General features: G+C 37.9%; 1 protein-coding gene across 4 annotated transcripts in view; it reads right to left on the bottom strand.

The window, feature by feature from the left end:
* The window catches only part of cacna1ha (calcium channel, voltage-dependent, T type, alpha 1H subunit a), an 85,648-nt gene extending 63,364 nt beyond the window's left edge, over nt 1-22,284 (bottom strand). For 3 of the 4 annotated variants that reach the window (XM_083524683.1, XM_083524682.1, XM_083524680.1), the window contains exons 1-2: nt 22,103-22,284; nt 21,251-21,612 (exon numbers count right to left, since the gene is read on the bottom strand). In XM_083524683.1, coding sequence (XP_083380809.1) covers nt 21,251-21,588 — 338 coding nt within the window. In that variant the 5' untranslated portion in view covers nt 21,589-21,612; nt 22,103-22,284. Of the gene's footprint in view, nt 1-21,250; nt 21,613-21,798; nt 21,822-22,102 lie in introns of those variants that run through there. The other variant, XM_083524681.1, reaches the window with a different exon arrangement.
* Nucleotides 22,285-26,983: the final 4,699 nt, after the last annotated feature.

Raw genomic sequence — 26,983 nt, forward strand, 5'->3', positions numbered from 1 at the left:
CTAAAAAAAAAAAATCCAGAAATCACAATATATGATTTTTAAACTATTTATTTGTATGATACAGCTGCTAATAAGTATTTGAACACCTGTCTATCAGCTAGAATTCTGACCCTCAAAGACCTGTTAGTCTGCCTTTAAAATGTCCACCTCCACTACATTTATTATCCTAAATTAGATGCACATGTTTGAGGTCGTTAGCTGCATAAAGACACATGTCCACCCCATACAATCAGTAAGAATCCAACTACTAACATGGCCAAGACCAAAGAGCTGTCCAAAGAAACTAGAGACAAAATTGTACACCTCCACAAGGCTGAAAAGGGCTACGGGGAAATTGCCAAGCAGCTTGGTGAAAAAAGGTCCACTGTTGGAGCAATCATTAGAAAATGGAAGAAGCTAAACATGACTGTCAATCTCCCTCGGACTGGGGCTCAATGCAAGATCTCACCTCGTGGGGTCTCAATGATTCTAAGGAAGGTGAGAAATCAGCCGAGAACTACACGGGAGGAGCTGGTCAATGACCTGAAAAGAGCTGGGACCACAGTTTCCAAGGTTACTGTTGGTAATACACTAAGACGTCATGGTTTGAAATCATGCATGGCACGGAAGGTTTCCCTGCTTAAACCAGCATATGTCCAGGCACGTCTTAAGTTTGCCAATGACCATTTGGATGATCCAGAGGAGTCATGGGAGAAAGTCATGTGGTCAGATGAGACCAAAATAGAACTTTTGGGTCATAATTCCACTAAACGTGTTTGGAGGAAGAACAATGATGAGTACCATCCCAAGAACACCATCCCTACTGTGAAGCATGGGGGTGGTAGCATCATGCTTTGGGGGTGTTTTTCTGCACATGGGACAGGGTGACTGCACTCTATTAAGGAGAGGATGACCGGGCCATGTATTGCGAGATTTTGGGGAACAACCTCCTTCCCTCAGTTAGAGCATTGAAGATGGGTCGAGGCTGGGTCTTTCAACATGACAATGACCCGAAGCACACAGCCAGGATAACCAAGGAGTGGCTCTGTAAGAAGCATATCAAGGTTCTGGCGTGGCCTAGCCAGTCTCCAGACCTAAACCCAATAGAGAATCTTTGGAGAGAGAGCTTAAACTCCGTGTTTCTCAGCAACAGGCCAGAAACCTGACTGATCTAGAGAAGATCTGTGTGGAGGAGTGGGCCAAAATTCCTCCTGCAGTGTGTGCAAACCTGGTGAAAAACTACAGGAAACGTTTGACCTCTGCAATTGCAAACAAAGGCTACTGTACCAAATATTAACATTGACTTTCTCAGGTGTTCAAATACTTATTTGCAGCTGTATCTTACAAATAAATAGTTAAAAAATCATATATTGTGATTTCTGGATTTTTTTTTTTAGATTATGTCTCTCACAGCGGACATGCACCTACGATGACAATTTCAGACCCCTCCATGATTTCTAAGTGGAAGAACTTGCAAAATAGCAGGGTGTTCAAATACTTATTTTCCTCACTGTATATGTGTGTATGTGTATTGTGTTTTTCACTCTGAATTGTCACATGCCAGTGGGTGATGGAGACCAGAAACAGAAAAGTGTCAGATCTCTGCAGCTGAATGCAGAGACAGACGTTGCCCTCTATTTAGACGGACAGGCCATCCTCTGGCTGTGTTCTGCAGATATTATTTTTGACAATGCTCCAGGTCCAGTTCATGTCACAGCAGCTTTTCCAGATTTAATGAATGATCTCAATTTGTCTGAGCATGATCTTTCACACTAGCATTTTTCACACTCTTACATAAAAAATCTAAGCTCAGACAAATAGAGACAGGGAGAGACAGAAAAAGATGAAAACAGTGTTAGAAAGAAAGTCCTTCTGATTCCAGAACTCCCCATTTCATTCTAGTTGCTATTGATTTGTAAAATATATTCCCATTGAAGTGCATATGCACCAAGAGAGATTTTTTTTATACCTAATATAATTCATCAGTCAGTAGAGTGCAGTTATAGCACTAAAAATAATGCTTAAATAGAATTGAATGGGAATCCTCAAGCTTTTGTAGTCTAAAAAAAACCCACACATACAGTAATAGTAAGTTCAGTCATGTGTTTTTCAAAGCTAATTATGGGTGTGTGGCCGAGCTGCAGTGCCAGCGTCCACCTCCACACTCTGCAGTACCTTGGACAGCACTGGTGACTCAGAGCTGCTCACCTGCTGAGAATCTGGCCCACTTTTCCATCCTGCTGCTCAACTACACAACACAACACACTAGGCTTGTTGCTTTCACATGTATACGTATGTGCCTTAACCTCACTAAGCTTTTTTGAAATCCAACAGCACAATGACCGAAGAGGCAGGGAGCCATCACACTATCTGCCGTTTTTGGCTCAAGTGAGACGTTACCAATGAGCTTATTACAGTTACTATAATGCTGTGAGCCCCTGTGTATTGTGAGTAAAGCAGCACACTTCAGAAGATTGGTGCTACTGAGCCTCCAAAGCTGAGGTTCACACATTCTGACATTCTACTTTCCTTCCATGTTCTGGCCTAATGTCATTAAAATTTTCACTTCTCATACAAACTCACCCTACAAGCACGCTCCAATCTTTTCCTCCAAAATATTAGCAAAAGGTCACTTGTGTCAGACTGGTTCCATATCGCCTGTTATAAACATAATTAGTCACTGCTTTCTTAAAATCCTCAAACAAAAAAACCCTGTAATAAACATCCTTGCCATTTCCCAGCAGATAACTACATGCTTCTTGTTACCGCCATGCTGATACGTAATCATTTTAGTGTAATGATGCAGCAACCAAGAACACAACGCATGTCATTTGACATCAGTAATTACATTTCCTGTTCAGTGCTCTCTTTTTTCAGACCTTTGATGGCAGAGCAGGCCTTCAACAACCCCCTCGAGAAATACAGCAAGGGCCTTACAAATTTGTTGCACAGCACAGCTGGATCCATTACTTAACAACGTACAACAAGAGCAATTGTTTTCGCTTGTCTGCGTTAAACTGTGTTTTCCTTCAAGCCTTACAGTATACTGCATCCACAAATGCCTAATGTAGAAAAACCAAACAGACTGCAACTCACGCAGAGTACTGCAGGCTTAATTTAATAGCGTTGCTTGGAATAATGTATAGGCCTGTGTTTATACCACAATTAAAATAACATATTATGCTGAATATAAATATACTAAAACCTTGGCTGTGGAAACTTTTGCATGATTGGGTTTTTGCTGTGATTGGTAATAACACAGCCATAGATCGATCTTTTCTTAAATAGCTATGATCTCTTTCACATCATACGGTGGATTACACTAAACCATACACACAAGTCATCTTGGTGGATGCCAGCAGGATTCCCTGAGGCTTAGCATGCTGTTTTGTTACAGGCTAGAAAGAACAAAGGCATAGGTTTAGAGAGAGTTTTAAAAAAGTGCTACACTGCACAGGACACAAAGCCAAAATATGTCATCCCAGTGGAGGCTGAAGCAAGTGGATTTAAATTGCTTTACGTGCATGTTGTAAGCACAACAACAGCAAACATGCCTGGGCTGAGGCCCCGCAGTACAATGAGTGTAATAGAGGTAATCTGTGTTCTGTGCCTACTCATCCACAGGCTGTAGCACAATCTGGTCATTTCTGGCATGTTCCCTCAGCCTGCTTGCTTAGTCCACAACCTGCTCTCCATCGTGATGAGCTTGCCCCATAAGCTCCAGGAGTAAACTTAATACATTGTCACTGACTGCAACACAAACACGGACAGGGCTCTTCAAATTAACAAAGCCAGAAGTTGAGCTTTTGATTGCATATGAGCTGGCATGACCAGCTCCAGCACTGCCTACTTTTTTTTCCAGCCAACTGTTGCCTTGGATACAAGCTGTGTATACTGCAATACAAGCTTAGAGTTTTGTTGTATAGAGCCAACTTAGACTGCATTTACTTGGGGCCCAATTAATGTAAAAATACCCACCCTGTCATCATCAGAGCCTGCTATTCAACTTGACAGATCTGTTCAAAAAGCCCACTATCACTATAGAGTGACAATCATGAGGGAGAGCACTCTTACAGAAAGTAAAGGTACAAAGCCTACCAGCTTGAAGGACATTATACGTAATCATCTGAGAATCCTAACTAACACCCTTGTCAATCAACATCATTGTTGATGTCAAAGCTTAACTGATTTGCTATAGAACATCAGATAGTTTCAAAAGGTTGTTAAAAAGTCAATGCTTTTCCCAATACTACAACGTTTGATTCTCCATTGTTCAATACATTCAATTTCCAATACTTTTTTGCAGCTTGCAGATAAACCCAAACTATGCCGATGTTATGTTTAGACTATAGGCATGTCAAATTGCACATGTTATTTGAGGCAAAGTAAAATGCACAGATAAAGCGTCTTAACATGGCCAGAGAATGTACTGTTACGCTTAGAAGAAAGAATATTAACCATGCAAAACACTCAATTATACAATTGTTTTTGTTCATTCTCATAAAACAGTGCTAATTCAACACTAACAATCTGAATTTTGTGCTACAATGATTACTTAGCTATAAAGTTATGTACAGTGAAAAGCTTTCATTAAACATATTCCAAACTGATATCTACACACACTCATATTATGTTCATATTAAATTTGATATGTTTTTTTCACATGTCCCAAAGTCTTTGATCAATGTTTTACTTTTCCATGATCTTCTCACAGAGGGAATTCAAAGCAAACAGCACATGAAAAAAACACAATTTACATAATGCTTTCGATCCTTACTGTTCACATAATACCCTTCACTCAGTTCTTTTTGTAAATCACCCACATGATGTCCTGTAAGTGTGCATGCAATTTATCTGCACAAACTAGTAATCGTTATCTGCCATTTTAGTAAATCATGGACCGAGTGTATTACATAAGTACACCATTACCAGCTATAGCACATTAATAAATCAGCATTACCCTTCTTAAACATAACAGCTTTATAGATATTAAAACATATTAAGCATTAACAATAAAATAATTGTCAAATCAATAAAAGAAAGTCCCAGGCTGAATTAGGTGTGTAATAATTCCTGCTCTTGTTTCTGAAATTGCTCTATGAAGGACTTGTCTGCTACAATTGGACTTCAGGAATACATTAATGTAATACCACTGTGCTGGTTTGAATAACTGCAAAGGCTGCATAAACAGTGCCAAGGTTTTTTTTAAATACCTCCTACTAGCAACAACTGTGAAATATAAGTGTGAAATTGGACAATACAGGAAGTAATCAGACTGCAAGTGCTGTTCAAGGACAGGACTTGCAACACATGGTTTTTCATTTAAAAATGCAAACTTTAAAAGAAGTACAATTCTGGGTGGTGCTCACACTGCAGATGAATAAAACACTTCTCACTAGCAGCATGAAACTGAGCTATGAGAGCACAGACAATCTTATCTGAATTCTTAAAAATTTGTATACTGTAGGTGACAAAAATGTACAGATGTATCACCCTCTGTAAATCAATCTAACTCTCTCCATTAAAGTCCATCATAGCTACGGCACACAAAAAAACAACTTTTCTTTAAAAAAAAAAAATGTACAGAAGAAATCTTCGTTTTTAATGTTATCTATAAAAGACACACGTTTCTAAAGATATTCTTTCCAGTCAAATTTTAGCCACACCTAAAAGCCATTATCAACTGATTTAAAAATGTAAAAAAAAAAATAATAATTTGGTAAAGATCTTTTTTGACTGCAATGAAAAGCTGTAGTTACAGTAGTCCTTTGTGGATAGGATTGGCCACACTAACACTGAAACATGATGTTCTTGCAATGCAGCGAGTCATCCAGGAAAAAGCCAAAAATAATAATTCAAAGTGAGAGCTGCCGAGTCGGATTTTGGCAGACTGGAAAGATTTTCAGACTTATGCGTCTTACATCATCATAGACTGTTGCCACAGCCACAGGTCCTACTTGACCACTACTTGAATGTGTGTTGATTTCACAACTATCGGTGTAAAACATGAGATTAAAGGATGCACAAAACAGCTGATTTACGCCATGTATTTTCTACAGTATAAGTCACATGAAATGACACATTAGTGGCACATAAAATCTTCTTCTTCTTTCGGCCTCTCACATTAGGGGTCGCTACAGCGGATCATCCTTCTTTATACTCCCCTGTCCTGTACATTTGCCTCTTTCACCCCAAACACCTGCATGTCTTCCTTCACCACATCCATTCTCCACCCACTCCACCCTGCCTGCACTCTTTTCTTTACTTCTCTAACACACTTTCCTTTACTTTGCACTGTTGATCCCAGGTACTTGAACTTCTCCACCTTCTCCACATCTTCTCCCTGCAACGATACCACTCCACTGCCCTCCCTCTCATTCTCAACCTGCGCCCTACTCTCACCCCAAATAACAATATCATCCACAAACATCATGGTCCACAGAGGCTACTGTCTGGCCTCATCCGTCAACCTATTCATCACCACAGCAAACAGGAAAGGGCTCAGAGCTGATCCTTGTTGCAGTCCCACCTCCACCTTAAACCAGTCTCTCGTTCTTACTGCAAACATAACTGCTGCCACACTGTCCTCATACATGTCCTGCACTACTCTCACATACTTCTCTGACACACCTGACTTCCCCATACAATACCACAACTCCTCTCTCGGCACCCTCAAAGCAAATAATGCATCTGAGGTGCCCTTCCTCGGCATGAAACCATACTGTTGCTCACAGATGCTCACCGCTTCTCTCAGCCTGGCTTCCACTACTCTTTTCCATAACTTTATGTGACTGATCAACACATACAGCACATAAAACGATATAAAGAAAAAAAACTTCAATATTTATGCTTAGGAATTATACTTTTAATACACAGGCCAGGAAAACACATTTACACAACAAAAACTTTTTTTTAAATCTAAAATTATAGACATGCATTTAATGTAGAATTACAAAACATTATTAAATTACTAATTTACTGTAGTAGTCATAGTATAGATAATCTTTTCTCATTCATGTTTTTTGTTAGCTCTTCTCTAACCCATTACCACTGATCAGCTTCTGACCACCGGACAATGCTGGCTTGATATTTTCTAACCAATTATTCTGCAGCTAGTTCCTTTACATTAAAAGAAGTAATAGTCTCTTTTACAATAAAATATTAAACCCTTCTGAGATGATCCAAAGATAACATGAGTGAGAAATGTAGCCTTTTGATGTACAAACAGCCTTGCATTCATTTATAAAAAAAAAATGCCATCAATCTATTTGCTGTTTTCATTACTTTTCATCAGGCGCCTCATGTGAGTATATTTGCAAGAGAAAAAAAAAATCCTTTTTGAAGTTTTATTTTAAAATTGTAAGAGATGGGATGTTTTTTCCATCCCCATCCACTGTAGACTTTGATCTGACTCAGAACTCACCCTACCAAAATTTATGATACAGAGACCTGACACACATAACAAGATTCACACAACCATTCCTGAGATTCAGATTTTCCATCTTTTCTAAGGGGGAAAGATTGCTGTCTCATATTTGTGTAATGACCTCAACCATAAATCCCTATTCAGAGCAGTGCAGGAATACCAGCATGCAGTTCTGGGCCATAATCCAAGTGTCATTACAACAACGAACAATCATTTCAAGTTTTCGCAGTTGCAACGCGTTTCTGTTACAATGTAATCAAACTGCAACTAAGGCTAATTTAATAGGGCACATACAACACAACATTTCAGTTAGATTCAGTTAAATTATAAATTGTACTCGGTAAACACCAACACCTGTAATTCACAGGATACATAAACACAACGGTAATGGACCTGTCATTCACATACACTTTCACAAGTTTTATGTGCTGACCCTTAGTTGACTCCTGTACATCACTGTAACCAAAACATGACAAGCTCACTGACCTTCAGAGTGCAATTCACAAAGGAGACCATAACCTAGGTGTACACCAGAAAAGTCAACAGAGACACAGCGAACAGTGTGTGTGTGCGCGTGTGTGTATGTGCGTGTGTGTGTGTGTGTGTGTGTGTGTGTGTGTGTGTGTGTGTGTGTGTGTGTGTGTGTGTGTGTGTGTGTTTGTGTGTATGTGCGTGCAGAAATTGTATTAAACTGTTCCTTTATCACATTCCTTCTGCCATGTACATCTGTGTTTAAATTGTTCAGCAGCAGAACAAGTGTGAACAGTAACATGCACCCTAAGTGGTGCCGACTAAGGAATGCATGATTTAAGCCCAGGCAGAGATTTATTATCCCGATATCTCGCTGTTATGAGTTTTGACACGTCAGCTGCTCAATAATTTACCTAAATTAGGAAGCAGCGGCCCAGCTACTTGTACAAACACATGGTCATGCTCAACGAAAAACAAACACCAGTGTGTAAATATATACAGCAAATGCAGCAGGGGTTCCACTCAGCCTCTTAACAATCTGTGTGGTCCCAGACTGCTTTGCTGTGTCTCCCTTACTTAACACCCTGTCCTCTTAAATCATGCAGTCTCTGTGTGTCCAGAATAGCGGTAATGTTTCATTAGAACCATTATATAAGGACTCTATATTGGGATTCCTGCATATGTGGATGTGTTTATTTATGGTGATGGATAGCTCCTGCGTGGGCAGCTGACATAGACTCTCATCACAGAAGTTCAGCAAAACTGATATTTCTGCATGAATTACTTCACTTTAGTTCTTCCTCTTATACTCACACAATTGCAGACATGTAATCATGTCATACAGTGTAAAACATATAAAAATATAAATATAATATTGTCCATTAAAGATTAAAAGTGTTAGTTGAGCCTGTATCAAAGAAATAGAGAGGAAAAGCACATGCAGGACTTCAGGGTTGAATGTCAAACAATCTAACCTCATTAAAGGCAGTTTCCCACACACTTAAAAGGTCCACCAAGTGGAAAACCATCCATGTGTATTTTGTATTATTTATTATTCTTTTGGAAAGCTATTATGTGTAGAGTTCAGGGTCAAGGCTGGTCAAAATCAGAGAGCAAAAGGGATGTGAGGAGAGCAGAGCAGTGGTAGGGGATATAATAGGAAAGAGAAAAACTGACTTATTTATAGCTTACTAATATAAATAATTTTATATAAATACACACTTCATTATACCAACTCCTATCGACTTGTGTTTTAGTTTAATCGAAGTTCTTGATATTGACCTATTTGGAGCAGCCTGAAGAGTTGTTTCTGATTGACACTATAAAGCACTTTTGTATTATCACTATAGACAAGGGTATATTCTGTATGCTGTAGATGTAAGAGTTTTAGATCTTACAGAAACACTCACTAACTTATTTTAGACCTCTTGCAGAAATGTGGCTATTCCCCAATTTCTCGCCTGCTAATTCATACCTATGATTTATGTGAAAGTTGCCTGTTAACGTTCTGTCTCCGGGCAGGTTAATATGCCCTGAGGAAAATGCTACCTACCCTCTTTCACCTACACAAGCTGGCAAATGCCTATGATAAGCTAGTTTCTCTGTGATTGACAGGGGTAAGAGTTCACATCTCACATAACAAAGAACACTGACGCTTTTTTCTCTAGAATTTCCATTTACAATTGACTGCAGCATCTTCAGGATTTAACTCATAATCTATGGAAGAAAGACCAAAGCTTTTCTCTTTTGGCATGTGGGAAAGAGTAGTGTTTTAACATGAAAACACTGTAGAATAAAAGTAGTGTCTATTAATAATAATGTTTACGTGATTTGGATTAGGTGTTTTGAGAAAAACCAATCATCACAGAATATTTATAGAAACAATTGTTGAAATTTATAATAAACACCTAATCATTATTATTTATGGAAATTGACAGGCAGAGCAATATTTACTTATTTATATAACTGAGCATTTGAATGTTAAAAGCCTTGCACAAAGGCCCATTTTTGGATTTTGAGCGCATGACCTTCAGGTAAAACCAGTTAAGCAATGTCTGATTCTGCAAGAAGACTATATCATTCAATTTTCCTATTAGTTGCTTTTCCCATCATACACGTCACTGCAGCAAATGTAAATGGTAGCACAGTATCAGTGTGCTTTTGTTACATTTTCTGACCATTAAAAACTTTTATAATTTGTCATTGTGGTCATGGTTAATTTCTTCCCCTGGAGTGTATTGTTCAGGTAACCATAGTGTGACCATACAAAATATCTTTCTATTAATAGCTCTGAGATAATGACCCAAATCTGCTAATAATGAAGTACAGCACAGGTCCCTAGGCCCCAGAATAAAATAAATGTCTTACAAGATAAGTACTGTAAGATGTTTTGCTATAAAACATACAGTATACACACACACACACACACACACACACACACACACACACACATATATATGCAGTAATCCCCTGTTTATCGTGGTGGTTCCGTTCTAAAACTGTCCACAGTAAATGATAAACAGATGCCACCCATGTGAGATTCAAACTGTGGTAAAGCGGGGGATTACTGTATGTATATATATATATATATATATATATATATATATATATATATATATATATATATATATATATACACATATATATATATATATATATATATATATATATATATATATATATATATATATATATATATATATATATATACATACAGTAATACACTAATATAGTCATCTGTTCCAAAACCCTGCACCCCACCCCCACCCAACCTCCCTGATTTTCTTTTACCCTTTTCTTTTGCACTTTTCCTAGCCTAGAACATGCATAATGAATGCTATTGAATCAGCAGAGCCCTTGTTAGCAGAGGAGTTATCTTCTTTCTTTCTATTTTATATTGTTAGGCATGCCCATATCTGTTGCTTGGCAACCAGGTAATGCCTAGTCAGTACTGTTCTTGAAAGAAATCCCCTCATCCAACAATCCACCAAAAACCTAGACCTGGACAGGTTATGAGCTTCTCTGTTCATTTAAATATAAACATTTTGAAAATACAGAATGATCTGTTTGTGTTGTGTGGATCTAAAGCAAAGCACTAGCACAGCAATTATATAAAGGGCAAAACATTATATCCTCAAAATTGGGTTGTAGAGGGCACTCCAGTGTGAGTGTTTTGATTGCATTTGTTTCATGTTTTTTTTGTTTTGGTTTTTTTAATCAGACTACAATTTGGTCTTTTACAAGGTTTTGTAAACTGCAATTTGAATTTGGTTGTGTTTGGTCATGGTTTTACTATAAATATGAAGTTGATATTAACTATTTTAATAAATTTTTAACTCTCTAATGATTAAAAAGCTTTTTACCCAACTATTCACCTGTCCATCATCCACATCAAGGATGATGGATCAGAATTCTCCGCTTAGCACAGCTTTCCATACTGCAGGTGAGAAGGTATGGTTTATACTAGATCCATGACTAGACGTGCAAAAGCAGTGCGAATGCTACTTCGTTTCTTACACATTTACCTAAATATTTCATGTACATCTGTACAATTAAAAGCAACATTCAGTAGATAGAAAGTCACAGCCAAATCATTACTTTTTTCAACCTGTTTTGCTCCAAGACAATGCTGCCGTCTTCTGACAACTGTCAACTGACAACTGTCGTCTGATTCCAGAGCTTGTTCAATTACTTTATTATCATTTGAAAATTTGCTCCCCCTTGTGTTTGTTGTAAACCACCACTTTGTTTGTTGGGTATTACTGAAAATGTTGCAGTACAGAATTTTTCAGAGCTTTTGAGGATGTTGATAAGCTGTCATTGATCCACTTTTCTTTCCTGGCTACCTTACAAGTTCAGTTTTTTTTTTCACATAAGTTGATATCTCAGTCCAAGGAGGCAGAGGAATTGTTTGTGTGGCTGAAACATGACTTCATTAGATCTGTTTTTACAAACATTTATGCTTACTGCTCACATCATATATAGTATGATTACTTAAGAAGATATCTACGTCTCTCGGAACATATATCCTTTGTTTTTTTTTTCTATTAGCGACTGCACTTTCATTGTAATTATCGTAATTGGTCGTGCATCTCTGTAGGGTGGAGTCCTGCCATCTGTTAACAATACTCTGTGGATACTGTGAGTTCAGTAGCCACTGATTTCAGAAAACCAGGATCCTATGGGAGTTTCTATGAATCATAAGCATGTGTAGCTTGATTGCTCCCTGTTTTAACATGAGACTTTGCATTCAGGACTGCCTGTGTCACACACCCGTGTGGTCTCTTCTGCTTTCTGTGTAGCTCCTTCAAAATAAAGAAATAATACTCAGGTCCAGGAAAGAGCCTAAGGGCAGTCTGTTGTGTGTCGAGTTTTGCTGTTGTATCAGATAGTAGTAATCAATTAATGCTTCCTGGGTCTCGATGCCAAAGACATGTCCAGCTACCAATTATCTATTTGAGATGTATGCATGAAGCTTACACACAAAGCTTCATTAGTCTGTAAAACTAATGTAATGTAATGTAACTAATGTAAAACTAATGTGACAACCGAGCTTAATGTGATCTCAAGCTTATTTTTTCTACATGCGTCATCTGTTGTCTGCTAGTATGTCAGTTGCTACTTCAAAATGAATATAAGTGCTAATTGATTAAATCAGTATATTGTGTTATACCCCAATCCTTTGGATGGGCAAATGTGAAATAGATTATGCTCTGGCTGGAGGACTGAAATTAAATTTAACAAAGGAAGTCTTAATGTAAGTCAGCTCGTTGAATGTTGCTGCTGTGCTGTGCTGTGCTAGTGCTTCACACTCTGATCTGCATCATTCGTGGATGTCAAAGTGGATTTCAAGGTCAGAGAGAGGCACAGCCACTAATAGCACATCAGGACTTGTCTCTTTATTGAAGGGAAATGTACGTGGCTCTCTTGAGCTCTGCAACTCAACGTGGTGATGCATTTCTGGAAATTGTCCTGCATTTCTGTTTTTCCTACTCTGTGTTGCAACGCACTTGACACTGCAGTCAGACCGTACCTGTGGTTCACAGAGCTAGAGGATGGTGATGAATATACAGCTCATTTTCGAATCTTCAAACCACACTTCATGTGTTGTTAAAGACATTAAATGATGTCCTGCACGACTCTGTAAGTGCAGGCCACCGGTGTTTAGGACTCCAATCATTTGATCATAAAATATATACAATGTCTTGTCACCTTTTGGCATCTCTGCTGTTGGATGTTTATCTGGCAAATTAAAAAATCTAAATGCATGGGAATGAAATTCCTCTTCTTTGTGCTTGTATATGCAAACAGAATTTTTCTTTAAAACAACTCTGTTGGCAAATATTTGTAACTTGATTAACATTGTGAAATCCACTATATGAAAAGTAGGTGTGTATGACTTGTCATCTCGCTAATTTTACTTTGCTAGAAATATCCTTCGCAAATATGCCAAAACGTTGCACAAACACTTAATCGGCTCTATATGAAAGTTATCCACATTTAGGTATGGTTTTATTTAGTGTAAAAACAAAATGTGTACATGAAGTGAAACATGCATTTTTATGCTGAGTTATTATCTATTTTTACTATTTCAAAGACCTCATTGGTGTTTCATTATTCCACATGTTTGACAGCGGCTTGGGACAATCCCAACAATTGGTTTTTTCCTTTTTAAAAAAAAATAATGTTATTAATTAATTATTTTACTCGTGTAATTTCTTTGTAAAAGGGTTGATGTCTCTTGTTTTCTCTCTCTTTCTTTAATATTCCAACATTTGTGACTCCAGTTTGAGACAATCATTCAAATGCAGTATTTCCAGCGTTTCAAGCATAGAAATTCCAGATCAGGAGAAAGTGCAAATTAAATACGATATTATGCAATGATATTACAATGTTACTTTGAACATGTGAAAATAATGTTTATTGTTGCAATGTTACAGTTTTATTATGATAAGTGTAATGTTAGATTTGATTTCTTGTTGATCCCTGTTATTTTTTGGCACACAGGTTTTAAATAATTGCTTTAATTTTAGTACTGCAGTATGTCCTGCTGCTTGCCACACACTGTTCATAAATTCAGAATTTTACAGTAGAAATGAAAAGATCTTATATATTTATATATATTTATTTATTTACAAAGATGTTAGGTTTAGATGATATTGCACAAAAATTATTAATTATTATTATAATAATGTTTTATAATAATTTTCATGATACACAGCGTGAATCAGGTATTGCTTTGAAAGAACCAAGAAAGTAAGAAAGTTTGAAGACTTGTTACAAAAACTGACTAACATGGGTGTTGTTGACATCCACACATTATATCACATAGGTTACTTGCATTTAACAATGATTGCATTATAAAAGTACTTACCGACATTCATAATATATTAAGAATGAGACACAGCCACTAATTCCACACTAGGATCCCTATGCAAGGTAGATGTACCTGGCTCCCCTAACCTCTGTACCTTAATGTCTTGATGCATTTCTGTAAATGCACCTGCATTCCTGCTATCTCTGCTCTGTGCAGCACACTAGACACTTCACACATTGTTAAAGACATGAAAGTGCGTGCGCTGTAAGTTCATGCCACGGATGTTTAGGTCTCCAACAAGTCGGTCATTGATCATGTACAACTTCTATGGTACAAGAAAGAACTCTAAAAAAGGTGGGGGAGTTATAAAAGTATCGATCATTAACAATAACCAGAACACTTAGAGAATCCTGATGTTATTACTTCAGAATATGTTTACATTCAACACTAGGGTAATTGGTCTTTTTTCCTTCACATTTATCACTAGAAAAACACAAAGTGGTTTTATATGGAAATGTTTTTCTTTCCTGAGTATATTCTCAGAAAACATTAAATTCGTGTAATTATGTTTCTGATTTACAACATAGTCCCCAGAACACCTGCAGTGTGAGCTGAATATAAGTGGTAACACTGCAGTAACACTGCAAAGTGTGCAGCCTTTGCAGAGAATCCTCCTCATAAGCTCGACACAAACGCTCCATGCACATTGCCATGACAACCCCTCACTACGGCTGGCAAAGACCTTGCTGTTAGTACCCGTTTTCCAGTCTGGTTTTTATTTATTCATCAGGTTAAGCTTTGAGCATCCTTAGCAAATGCAGAGCATGCAAGTTGGAGCTCTCCTTCACATGAAGGTCCAGAAGGGACTGAGCCAGGGAAATGCAATTATGAGATCATGTGCCAGTAACACACATGCAGAGAGAGAGAGAGAGAGAGAGAGAGAGAGAGAGAAAGAGAGAAAGAGAGAGAGAGAGAGAGAGAGAGAGAGAGAGAGAGAGAGAGAGAGAGAGAGAGAGAGAGCCTGAGAAAGAGAGAGAGAGAGGGGGGGGGGGGGGGGTTGAGCTTTAACAGTAATCATATGCATAGTTTATCATATAATACATATCATATAACTACAGAGTTATATAACTTTACTCATTTGTACAAAATTCTGATTAAGACATCACTATAATTCAATGGTTAATGCATATTCAAAGCAAATATGTATTAAAATGTATCATTGCAATGAATGGATATAAATAAATAAAAAAATTTTCTCTAAGACTATGCAAACCAGCAACGAAGCAACCAACATATTTTTAGTTATGTTTGAGAGCACTACCATTTTTTATAATGCATACTTATAACAGACGGAGTGCAATGTTTCACCAATCTTTTGATGCCAGCAGGAGAAAAACATCTTTAAAAATTTATCCCTTAGCATGATTCAAGATAAGTCTGGAACCTTGACTCTAAAAGTCTTTTTAAAATATATAACCTTGAGTAACTATTGAAATAATTTGTAACAAAAATCATACACAGTAAATATCAAGTATAATAACTATAATAAAACTATAATACGAAAAAAAGTGTGAGTACAATAAAAATCTATTCTAACAAAAGAAAAGACATCTTTATATGTTGGGGTTATATTTTTAGTTCCAAAAAAATTATATATAATATAATATCTTTTCCAAATTTTTCCCTAATTTTTTTTTTTAATAGACCAAATGCCTATAATACTCTCTTGTCTATCCTCAGGAGCCTCAGTAGCATTGGAATGGTTTGCTTCCTACCGGGAAGGTCGCTCATACCAAGTAACATGGAGGGGGTCCACATCTGCCCTACGCAGACTCTTCACTGGTGTCACACAAGGCTCAGTACTTGGTCCCCTCCTTTTCTTCCTCTATACCCATTTTCTTGGTAACGTCATATCCTTACATGGGTTTTCTTACCACTGCTATGCTAATGACACTCAACTTATATTTTCTTTTCAGCCCTTAGATATCACAGCTTCCCATCGGATCTCGGCATGCTTGGCGGATATATCGAACTGCTGGTCATCCCAAGTGATTTATCTCCAGGTCAGGATCTCAGAATAACTCTTCATAACTCTCTGCTCTCCCCCTCAGCCACTGCTCGCAACCTTGGGGTAACTATGGACAATCAACTGTCCGTCTCCTCACATGCTGCTAATGTGGCTTGTTCCCATCAATTTCTTCTCTACAACATCCAAAGGATTTGACCATTTCTGTCCACACAGGCTGCCCAGGTGCTTGTTCAGTTATTTCAAAACTGGACTACTGCAACTCTCTGCTGGCAGGTCTTCCTCTGAAAGCTATTCATCCACTGCAAATTATCCAAACCGCAGCTGCGTGATTCGTGTTAAACCTGCCCAAGTTATTCCACATCACCCCACTGCTGCGCTCGCTCCACTGACTCCTGGTAGCTGCACATGCCAAAAAGGGACCAGCACCCTCTTATCTGAGAGACCTCATCACACCTTGCACTGCACCACACTGCCTAAGATCCTCTATCACTACTCGACTGGTACCACCTTCTCTCAGGGTAAGAGGAAAGTATTCTTCAAGGCTCTACTCTGTTCTGGCACCGAGGTGGTGGAATGAACTTCCCCTAGGTGTCCGAACAGAGAAGTCCCTGGCTATCTTCAAGTGATGGATGAAGACCTTACTCTTTCTGAAACACTTAAAGACTTACCAAGTTTGCTTTGTTAAGCATACAACTCTGTTGGGAGGTTTATCTTAAGGTAAAATCTAGCTTACCAGTGTAGATTTATTTATTGATTGAGACTCAAAGCACTTTTGTACGTCGCTCTGGACAAGGGCATCTGCCGTAAATGTAAATGGATACTGGATATAGCTACTACGGTTAATAGCCTTCATTACTTTACAAACAGAAGGAAAACAGAAGGAAACTCTAATCACGACACATTAAAAAAGTAATTCACTCTCTCAGCCTGATCTTAAAACCTAATCATCGGCAGGAAAGCAGGCATCTGCACGTCATCCAAACTAGCACATGCGAGACAACAGCTGAATCAACACAGTGACGGGGCCTCGCAGAAACACGACCCTTGTCATCTGTTTGATCCTGCAGCATGGCTGCAATGTCAGGTTTTCCAGTTTCAGACACAGATTAAAGCTCTGCTCATTTATGTGAAACACTTTTTAGTACTTCTACTAGAGCAGGACATTTTTTTCCAACAAACTCGTCAACACGTGCTTCAGTTCTCTCTGCAGGTATAAAGAATACCACTGTGTATAACAAGTCAGCATCATGTTTACTAGCAAGTAAAGGAATTGTGCAGAAAAAGAGTAGCTTGGATTCCTGTAAGACATATCACGCAAGAAGTCAACATCTCCTCCCATTCCTGCAAGCCCTTATCCCTTGCGGGAGTCCTATTGTGACCTCCTGCTTGCAGCACAAATGCCATCTTTTCTGTTCACGCCCCACATAGTTCACAGGGCCAGCTGGATTTGAGGTTCACTGGAAGGTTTTGTCCATGCCAGCCAAAAAAAATCAATGGCCACTTAGCTTTTCAATTATGTCCTTTGCTTCCCCGTCTCTTGTTTATAACTGTCAGCCTAGAATAAATCTGTTTCACTGAAGTCTATTTCACCACACCTTATGCTACCAAATCAATATCTACTGAGACCCAAGCAGCTTGGAGGTCATGCCATATAGGAAATGTGTCACCTCTGGCCAGCTAAAAGAGTAATGTTGAGGGTGTGCGAGGTTTGGCTCTACAGGGGTGCTGTTATTTTTTATTATTATTTACTGACAGCAAACCTATGGGAACCAATGTAAATAAACATAAAAAAGCATTTTAAAATATTTTATAATATTAGACTTTATCAGCAATCCTGTTTATACTTGTTGAAACCAACAGAAAAAACGCAGCTAAATATTCAAGAAGGGCTGAAGTGGTGGAAGTTGGTGATTTTATCCTCATAAATGTCATTCTTTGGCAATCAGACTGCCACATACTTCAATATTCAAGACATCTCTGTGAGGATGATCACACCCCTTAATAAAATCCAAAGCATCACTAACTACAGATCAGAACACCATATCATATTAATGCCATTTAAATACACCCAGATCTTTTGGGAGTTCTAAATTGCATAATCACAGGGCCATAGGGCATTTGTGCATATGACCATCCTGCATTAGCATCTCATATAAATTTTTTTATTTGCTCTCATGTTAACAGACTGTCCTTTGTAGCAATGTTTTTATCACACCCTCACATCTGAAGTCATTAAAATGCCATCAAGAGGGCTGCAGGAAGGACACTGAATATTTGTCCAGGCCTTATTGGTTGTGTTTGTTTTGCACAGAAATCTATTAACAAGTATGCAACATTATTGGTTCAATCCTTATAAATGGCCTAAAACCATTAAACTGATCAATTTAACTAGCCATAGAGTTTCATCATGAACAGAACTATTTGATTCTTTTGCTTTAATAAACAAACTAGAAGTTTGGTTGTGCACACTACATAGAAACTGGAGATCCTGATTCAGAACCACAAGGTATAGTTTATTTAGATTCTTAAAAAGAAGGTCAGTGCACATTTGTTACTCTGTGGTGTGCCCTGTGTGAGCGCTCAGAAGTGCGTTCCTGCTGAGATTTCACAGACTGCTCGCTCATGGTGACTGAGTGCATTCTGCCAGAGCATGCTCTTTGTTTCTGTGGCTGTATTCAGCCCATGACCCAGAATACAATACTAGCTCTCAGCCTCTGCCAAATCAACTCATCTTTTCTACAAATACACGCTCTGATGTAATGACCAGAACGTACAACAAACTGCAGCGAAGATGCACCCTACTGTAAGGTAAAGCTCATTTTGTTGCCAGTAAGATGACATCATTGCTTGAGAGGAAAACAGAAGAATGATACTTGGTCACAATTGTGCTGCTTCTTACCTATTGGTCAAATCCTATGTTTTGTTTTTACAAAAACTTTCCTGGAGATAAATTCGCAAAAATGTAACCAACCAAAACTATTTCCATTTTTGGAATCTTTTTTTAGAAATAGCAAAAAAAGCAGGTAAAACAACTTGACACAGGCCAGGCAGCATGCCTGCACTCAACAAGCAGAACGCTGTCATTGTGGGCCAAGAGGAAGTCTCCACAGGGTCACAGAGCTTGGACCATAACCCCACCCGTACACAAGATGCATAACCACCATCTGTACACATTTACCGTATGCTTTATTTACACGCAAAACACATTTTCACAGAGGCTAAACTCTTAAGGGAATGGACTATCCATATTTTGTCTACTATATCATATACTGTGATCAATAAACTAAAATGATTTTCTGCTACTAAGAAAGATTAGCAACAATACAGTACAAATGTTCTTTTTCATTATTTAAATCCCTCCCAGCATTCTTTGAAATTTTCTCTGACACACATTATCATAACACATGCATAATTCCACCTCTGTCACTGATATGACATGTCAGAATATAAATTATTTATCATCAATAACAGCAAATGTTATTATCTATTAGTAAGACAGGAAAGCTTCTAAATGATAATATTTAGATCACACATGACTAATAGAATTACACAGTATTACAAATATGAAATATAACACCATCTAAATACTACAATATTACAAACATCAACTATATTGATATAGTTAAATTGTTTATTCTTTGTAAAGGCTCTTGAATCCAACCCCCAAGGCAAAAGTCACACTAATAGCATGTTGTATTGCACAGAAAATGGAGAATATGAGTGAGATCTGTCTGCTGAATAACACTGGACTGTGTAACTGAGCTGGTTGTTCTCTTTCATTACGGAGGAAAGCTGAAAAATTAGTAGTCATACATATTTTTCTTTCCAATGTAACCAGCTCCACTATCAGTAGAATGATGCAATACATGCAATACACATTATTAGAGTGACATCTTCCTGAATGCTGTCGAATAGAACGATTCTGTCTTCACACAAAGCCCTAAAGGATGATAGCAATGATGGAAGCGCAAATTGAAACGGTCAAAAACAACATCTGTGTGTATGCAGTGAATATATAATAACTCAAGACAAAAGAGTTCTGAGAAAAAAAGAAATCTCTCATACAAAAATACATAAATTCCATGAGCTCTACAGCTCCTGCTAGTGTTCCACATGGTTTTGTCTATGCCCTCAGTAGATAATGAGAGCAACAGTACATTCATTAGAGATAGGTGAATAAATCACCCCTATAATTGCACTGCTCAAAGCTGTCACTCAGCATGTTGGGTAACCTGTATAGCAGTCATGTGGGAATGGATATGGTTTTATAGTAGGGAAATTAGACAAAGCTATAAAATGGAAGGCTTTACAGTACATGGAAAACAAAGGCAAATCTCAGTACTCGTCGAATTACCAAAACAATAGCTCATAAACGCTGATTGAAAGGGGTAAAGTATTTACTTTTAGATCATAAAACACAAAACAGAAAAAAACATGCTTTGTAGCTCACTTCCTTTTTTCCCTACAGATAATTAAGTTTGTCTATAAAGCAAGCCACTTAATTGCAACATTGCTAAAAGTGTAATCTGTGGGGGAAAAAATCACATTGTGAGATAAAAAATTAGACCTTATCTGATGAAGTTTTTGGTCAAAACACACCCACAAAACTTGCCATACTGCTGTAATTGATTTGCTCCCCTTACAACCACTAAACTAACATTAAACACTGCATGACCGACCAAGACTATTCAACCAACAAACAGCAAAAACCCAAGTGTTCAGCAATATAGTATGTATAGTAAAATGTAGGTTGAGATTTTAGGATGTGGTGCCGAGGGAATTTTCTTCTAATACCTAGTAATCTATTGACTGTGACAGCATAATCAGGTAATAAGATCATGTGACATTGTGCTATTTAAGTGGAAAAAAATAAATACTTTGCACAAAAACTGCAGTATGTAGTTTAGCTTTTTTGCATGATTTTAAGAACAATGGTGAGTGCATCTAAATAAAGTGGAATTTTAGAAATAACTCCCTGAACATAACAAATGTAACAAACAAATTTCTTTAGGAAAAAAATAAAGGATATGGGTTACAAACCACCCGGAGGCACCAGCTTCGCGGCCGCGTGGTCTGTTTGATGCAGAAGAAGACGATAGGCGCGAGTGCAGGGTACGGCTGTTGCTCCTGCTCCTCAGACGCACCATCCGGAGCAGGAGCATCACCTCCACCACCACTACCATCAGCTGAGGCCCGAGTTTCAGAGCTGTTAGAGCCTTCAAAGACATCTGGGCCCCATGTACTGCCTTTCTCCTCATCCTCAACAGCTTGGCCATGACCGTGCGCCTGGTACAATACCGACACCGGAACTCTCACCTCGCCACTCTCCAGGTATTGAAAGCGCTCTCTCCCTTCGCCATCGGTCATGATGGAGCGTCTGCCAGAGAAGTCCTTAAAAGTAAAAAAAAAATGTCCAAGATCTTCAGGTTGACAGTGCAAACAAAGCCCACATGGCTGGATTATCCTACACAGTGTTTACGTAAGTCCGCCTTGTCTTTATTTATTCAATACTGCAGATCAATTCACGCGTAAAATAAGATCGCCCCCTGCGCTTTAAACACGACTTTTACACGATACCTGAGAGTGCAGTGTGACATACAGGTCCTCAATGTTCACCTAAGTAAGGATGAATTTAAAGGGTGGAATGCATTGAATTGTTTCAGGCGAATGGAAATCATGCGCAAAGACGCGTCGGGGAAAAGCACGCCGGTCTACAGCCTGCAAAGGGGGGAAGCGCTCAGACGTGTAGATGTAGAAATATTACTCACACACACACACACACACACACACACACACACACACACACACACACACACACACAAACACACACACACACAAAAACCACAATTAAAAACTTAGTTTTTTTCTCTTATAAACTTACCTTATAGATAAGGAATAAGGCGTTCCCATAAGCATCTCCTTTACTTTCAGTGGAACGCAGGCGAATCCTTTCTCGAAAAGATAGGTTTCTCGTTGCAGTCCATTTGCATTAGTTTTGTGTGCAAATGCTTTGTTTCGACGCTGCCACCAAACACGCACGAGTCCAGAATATATATATATATATATATATATATATATATATATATATATATATATATATATATATATATATATATATATATATAGCTTCAAAATGATAATTATAGGTATATGTAATTATAAGGTATATGTGGAAAAAAACAACAAAAACAATTGGTAAGCCGTCGTATATGTGACTGTACAGAGAACGCACACGCTCCTGAACGCAGGGGAACAGGTCTCCGTGTGCGCGTGTATGCTGCTCGGCATCCGCGCTCGCTCTGACGCGCAAAACTTCTGCTATACCGGCAGCACGGTCACGTGACTACCGCCTCTGTTGCACGGGATCACGCCTCCAAGCCCGATTACATTTCCACTTCTGATCACCGTGTATTCCCGTAGTCCACCACCCTTTGTTATAAAGATGTACATATCTGGACTATATCAAACACTTTCCCATGGATGGACATCTCATGGACAGGGAAAGATGAACCAATAAGCGTAATGGTTGTTTATGTGATGATTCTGAAACTAAATGCATAAAAAAACAATAAAGGCATACACTACATGCCCAAAAAAGGAGAAAACCTGACCGTCACACCCATTCCTTAAGCACTGAATTTAACACGGAGTTGATCTCCATTCTTCTAAGTCTTTCCACACGACTTTGTACATAGCTTTGAGGATTTGTATTTTTTTTAGCTACAAGAGTATAAGTTAGATAATGACGATGCTTTGAAGTCCATCACTACAACCTGCTCAAAACTTGTCTTCATGGTACTTGGTTTGATCATGATGCTACAGCACACAAATGCATTATAGGCAATTCTGTGCCTCCAGCTTTAGGTGTCCACATTCTTTTGGCCATATCAGGTTCTGTATTGTAAAATATAACAAATTAGAAGACAAGTGAGTGAGCAGCCGACACATACAAACACAAACCTGAATTTTACAGACAGTATGCCTGTTCCTTTACACCCATGAGACTTCTGAGTAAAGCGATATGGATTAATTACAATCTGTTGCTTCCTTTTGAATTAACAGTTTAAGCCTAGCCAAGCATCTTTCCCAATGCGGTAAGAAAAGTTCTACTAGGAGAGCATATCATAATATTATGCCAAAATTTCACAAAGCCTATACATGTGGAACGTAACAGTAATAAAACAAGTTTTTAGGGACAAAGCCCTAGAATTCATCACACAACTTTATATTTAGGCTATACAAAAAATTTATATTTTAGGCTCACTGGCTGATAGATGAGCAAACTGGCAACCATCTTCCAACATTTGCTTATAATGACTGTAGAAATGTAAAATAGAAACATATCACTAATGATAACGAGGAGTAACGATGATTTCTGTGCATTCTTCTAACAGAAGAGAGAGGGGAAATCAGTGGCCCATTCCTGGTGGCACAGCAGGTGTTGGTGTCTTGCAAAACTGTGCTATGCTTCTAATGATGACTGAGGGTCTGCAGATACTTCTAAAATATACAACAGTTGTAAATGAATTATTCCAAGGTTTTGACTGTACATCAGCCACAAGCAAGCGTCTATCAGCATAGCATTTAGCCTAAGTATGCACCAAGTCCCTAGAGTCTTCTTATATTCTCTCCTACACAAGAGTGAAGATATTTACACATATTAACACTATTTGAGTCTCAAGAGCATTCTAAAAACATACTGATATGTATCATGTTTTGTGGTCTGGATAAACAAAAGGATGCCATAACTAAAGAATCTTGTTTATTCAGTCAATGACTCAAAAGAATTGGAAAAAAAAAAACTCTGTACATGTACCTAACCAAAAAATATTTTATACAGCTTAAGGCTTTATGAAAGTAGGAGGTTGTCAAACAGGTGCACATTGTCAAATATATGTTCCTAGAAGCAGCTGTGCATGAAGACAGCTGAATTACTCTAATGGCTTTTGCTCACTTCAGTGGCTTCTGAACAAAGTGTGCATATGCTGATTTATGACAAAGACACTATTTAGATTTCTTTATATAGAATATATATAGAATATCAAACATAGTCAAAGAACAAGTACAACTGTAAGCTTATCATTTAACCTTCAAAAAACAATGTGCGGTAGAACGATGTGTTTCAAATATGTGTTGTGATCCAAAGCAGCACACAGCTAAGAGGGTATAGATAAAAAGAACATGGGAAATCTACATCCAGCTGAAATAACAGGCTTTTCTTATTGAAGCATGGCTCTACAGCCTGCCACTTCTCACACCTGTACATCTGACTGCTGATGAGCCGAGATACTGCAAAGAGCATATTTATCTGGCCTGCTTGAATGCACAAGAACATATGAAGCATAGCAACTATGTAGGCCTGAAGAACTGACAGGACTTCTCTGAATTTTTTCTTCCAGTAGCCATTTGGGTAAAACATTGACTTCTTCATGATAAATAAAAAACTTAGATAGGTAACCCATTACATACATTATTCACAGCTTTACCATTAATAAAGCTACAGTGTCATGATTGGCACAAAAGGTCAACTGACTTAGAGGGATAAAAAACAGATTGTTGATAAGAGAAGCCTTAAAAAAATCACAACAAGGAGAGAAAAGCTGCAACCTTAAAGCATGTCCAACTGAAAAGAATAGTACGCAAAATTACAGACACTGGCAGGGATACCCCACTGCTGCTGAGCTACAGCACCACTTAGTTATGGGTAGATAAAATTAAAATGGCCACTTAATCCACAAAAGGCCAAATGTCCACTGCTCCTGACTTGCCAAAATGTTTTGGCATTGCTTAACAAAATTAATATAACTGTAAACCCATATGGATAGTTCTGGATTGTCTCGATGTGTCTATTTAAATAAATATAGTATTTTAATTTAATCTGCACTTTATTATTTTTAGGGTCACAACGGATGCAGAGGGTGGTCCAGTGCACCATGGGTAAACATTTACATACTCCTTCCTACCTGGGGCAATTTAAGCCTAGCTAGTCCACCTACTGGCATGGGAGTACTGGAGAAACCTGAAGAAAACCCAAACATGGGAAGAACATGTGATACTCCAAACAGGACCCTGGATCTATCAGAAGGCAGCACATATGGCATTTTCTTTCATAAAACCTGATTCTTTTACACCAGCATATGATTGACTACTGTATATTTTTTCCACTGAAATGTACAAAACATACTGTATAGATCTCATACTTGTGATAATGCCCTTTAATCATGCCTGCATTACATTAATTTGTTTTCACTAAAATAATCTGTCTTGACTGTTACTTTAAGAATTAGATGTGCAAAAGGTGTTTAAAATCACAGACATTTTTATGTCCCTTGTAAAGCTTGTAAATAGTGAATCTCTCCTCAGGGCACTGTAAAATCTGTTAACAGATGATAAGCACTGCAAAAGCTGTATGATACACAGACTCTCTTGTCCACCCATGACAGAACAGCATCAAAAACTGCCATCTGGAGATAGAGAGGCTGAAATCCATAACTTCTTAGTGGTCAGAAGCTCTGTCTGTATGTTTATTTTTCCTGTGGCTTCCTGACAACACAATCGCAATCTATAGCAGGAGAAGATCAGACACAATTCCTCTTGTCAAATGTCAGGTCCAGGAAGGGTTACAGTGGTATTGACTTGACTTATCCACATTTAACTTAAGCATACATAAAAAATGTGCATTGTACTTAGATTAATATGTACGTATATATTAATCTGAAAGTGAAATAGGGTGATCCTCTAGTTGACCAGAGCTCTTTGCATTTTGTATATGGATTCCATTCATAGAACACTATTAGAAAAATTAATATTCCAGGGTTCATTGGAAATATAAGGTTTCTTAGCTCTCTATAAGGATTAGAGCCCTTCCACAATTCCCTGCAGAGTGTTTCCCTATTAGAAGCAACAAATGTTTCTAAAAATGTCATCAAAAATATGGCTCTTTAAAAGATTTATAACAGATGTCAATTCTTTTATTGAAATAACCTTAAGATTAAAGGGATCTTTCTTATAAAATGTCCATCATAGAAAAGACAGCAAAATCCATAAACAATGTCCTAGATAGTGGAACTGTTTCTAGCCGTCGAAAGTAAAGACAATGGTTCGTTTTAAAAGATGAAAGATACATTATACAGCTATTCTCTAAAGTTTGTGGGCTCCGTTGCTGAATCTGTGAGGAGGAATCCTTGTCTAAAGGGATCTACTTACAAGCATAGACTGCAAAATGAGTGGTGTGAACAACAGAACAAAAATACTTCATTTTATGATAAGACAGGTATGCTGCCAGGGGGCATATGAGTCATATTGCATCATTATCCCCTGCGTATCACTCTCACTGGTTCACGTTATTATCATACAGCAAATGGTTTACTGCCCAGGAATCCTTTAAGAGCTATTTATGGACTTCCATATGAGAAGTGCACTGCAAAAAGGATTTGTTGTTTTAAAGTTAACCCCTTAAATGCCTAGAAGCCCTTTTTATTAGTCTCTGTAGTTACTGAATAATTCATAGTAGTTACTGAGTAATAGGTTTTAAGACCATTAGCTAATAATAACCTGGGAGTGTGGTTTAATATAAGTATTTTGTTTACTTTATTCACATATGTGCAAACAAAAATACAGAATCTGAACACTGTTGTTGTCAAAAATGATTCATAAACTTCTGATCAACAGCAGCTGGTCATTTAACCTCACTGCCAGGTAGATAATAATTAATGTGTGTGGAAACAGTTTTAATAAGCATTACTAATATGTTCCATGACAT

This window comes from Silurus aristotelis (genome assembly GCF_946808225.1).
Source record: "Silurus aristotelis genome assembly, chromosome: 21".
Lineage (NCBI taxonomy): Eukaryota > Metazoa > Chordata > Actinopteri > Siluriformes > Siluridae > Silurus > Silurus aristotelis.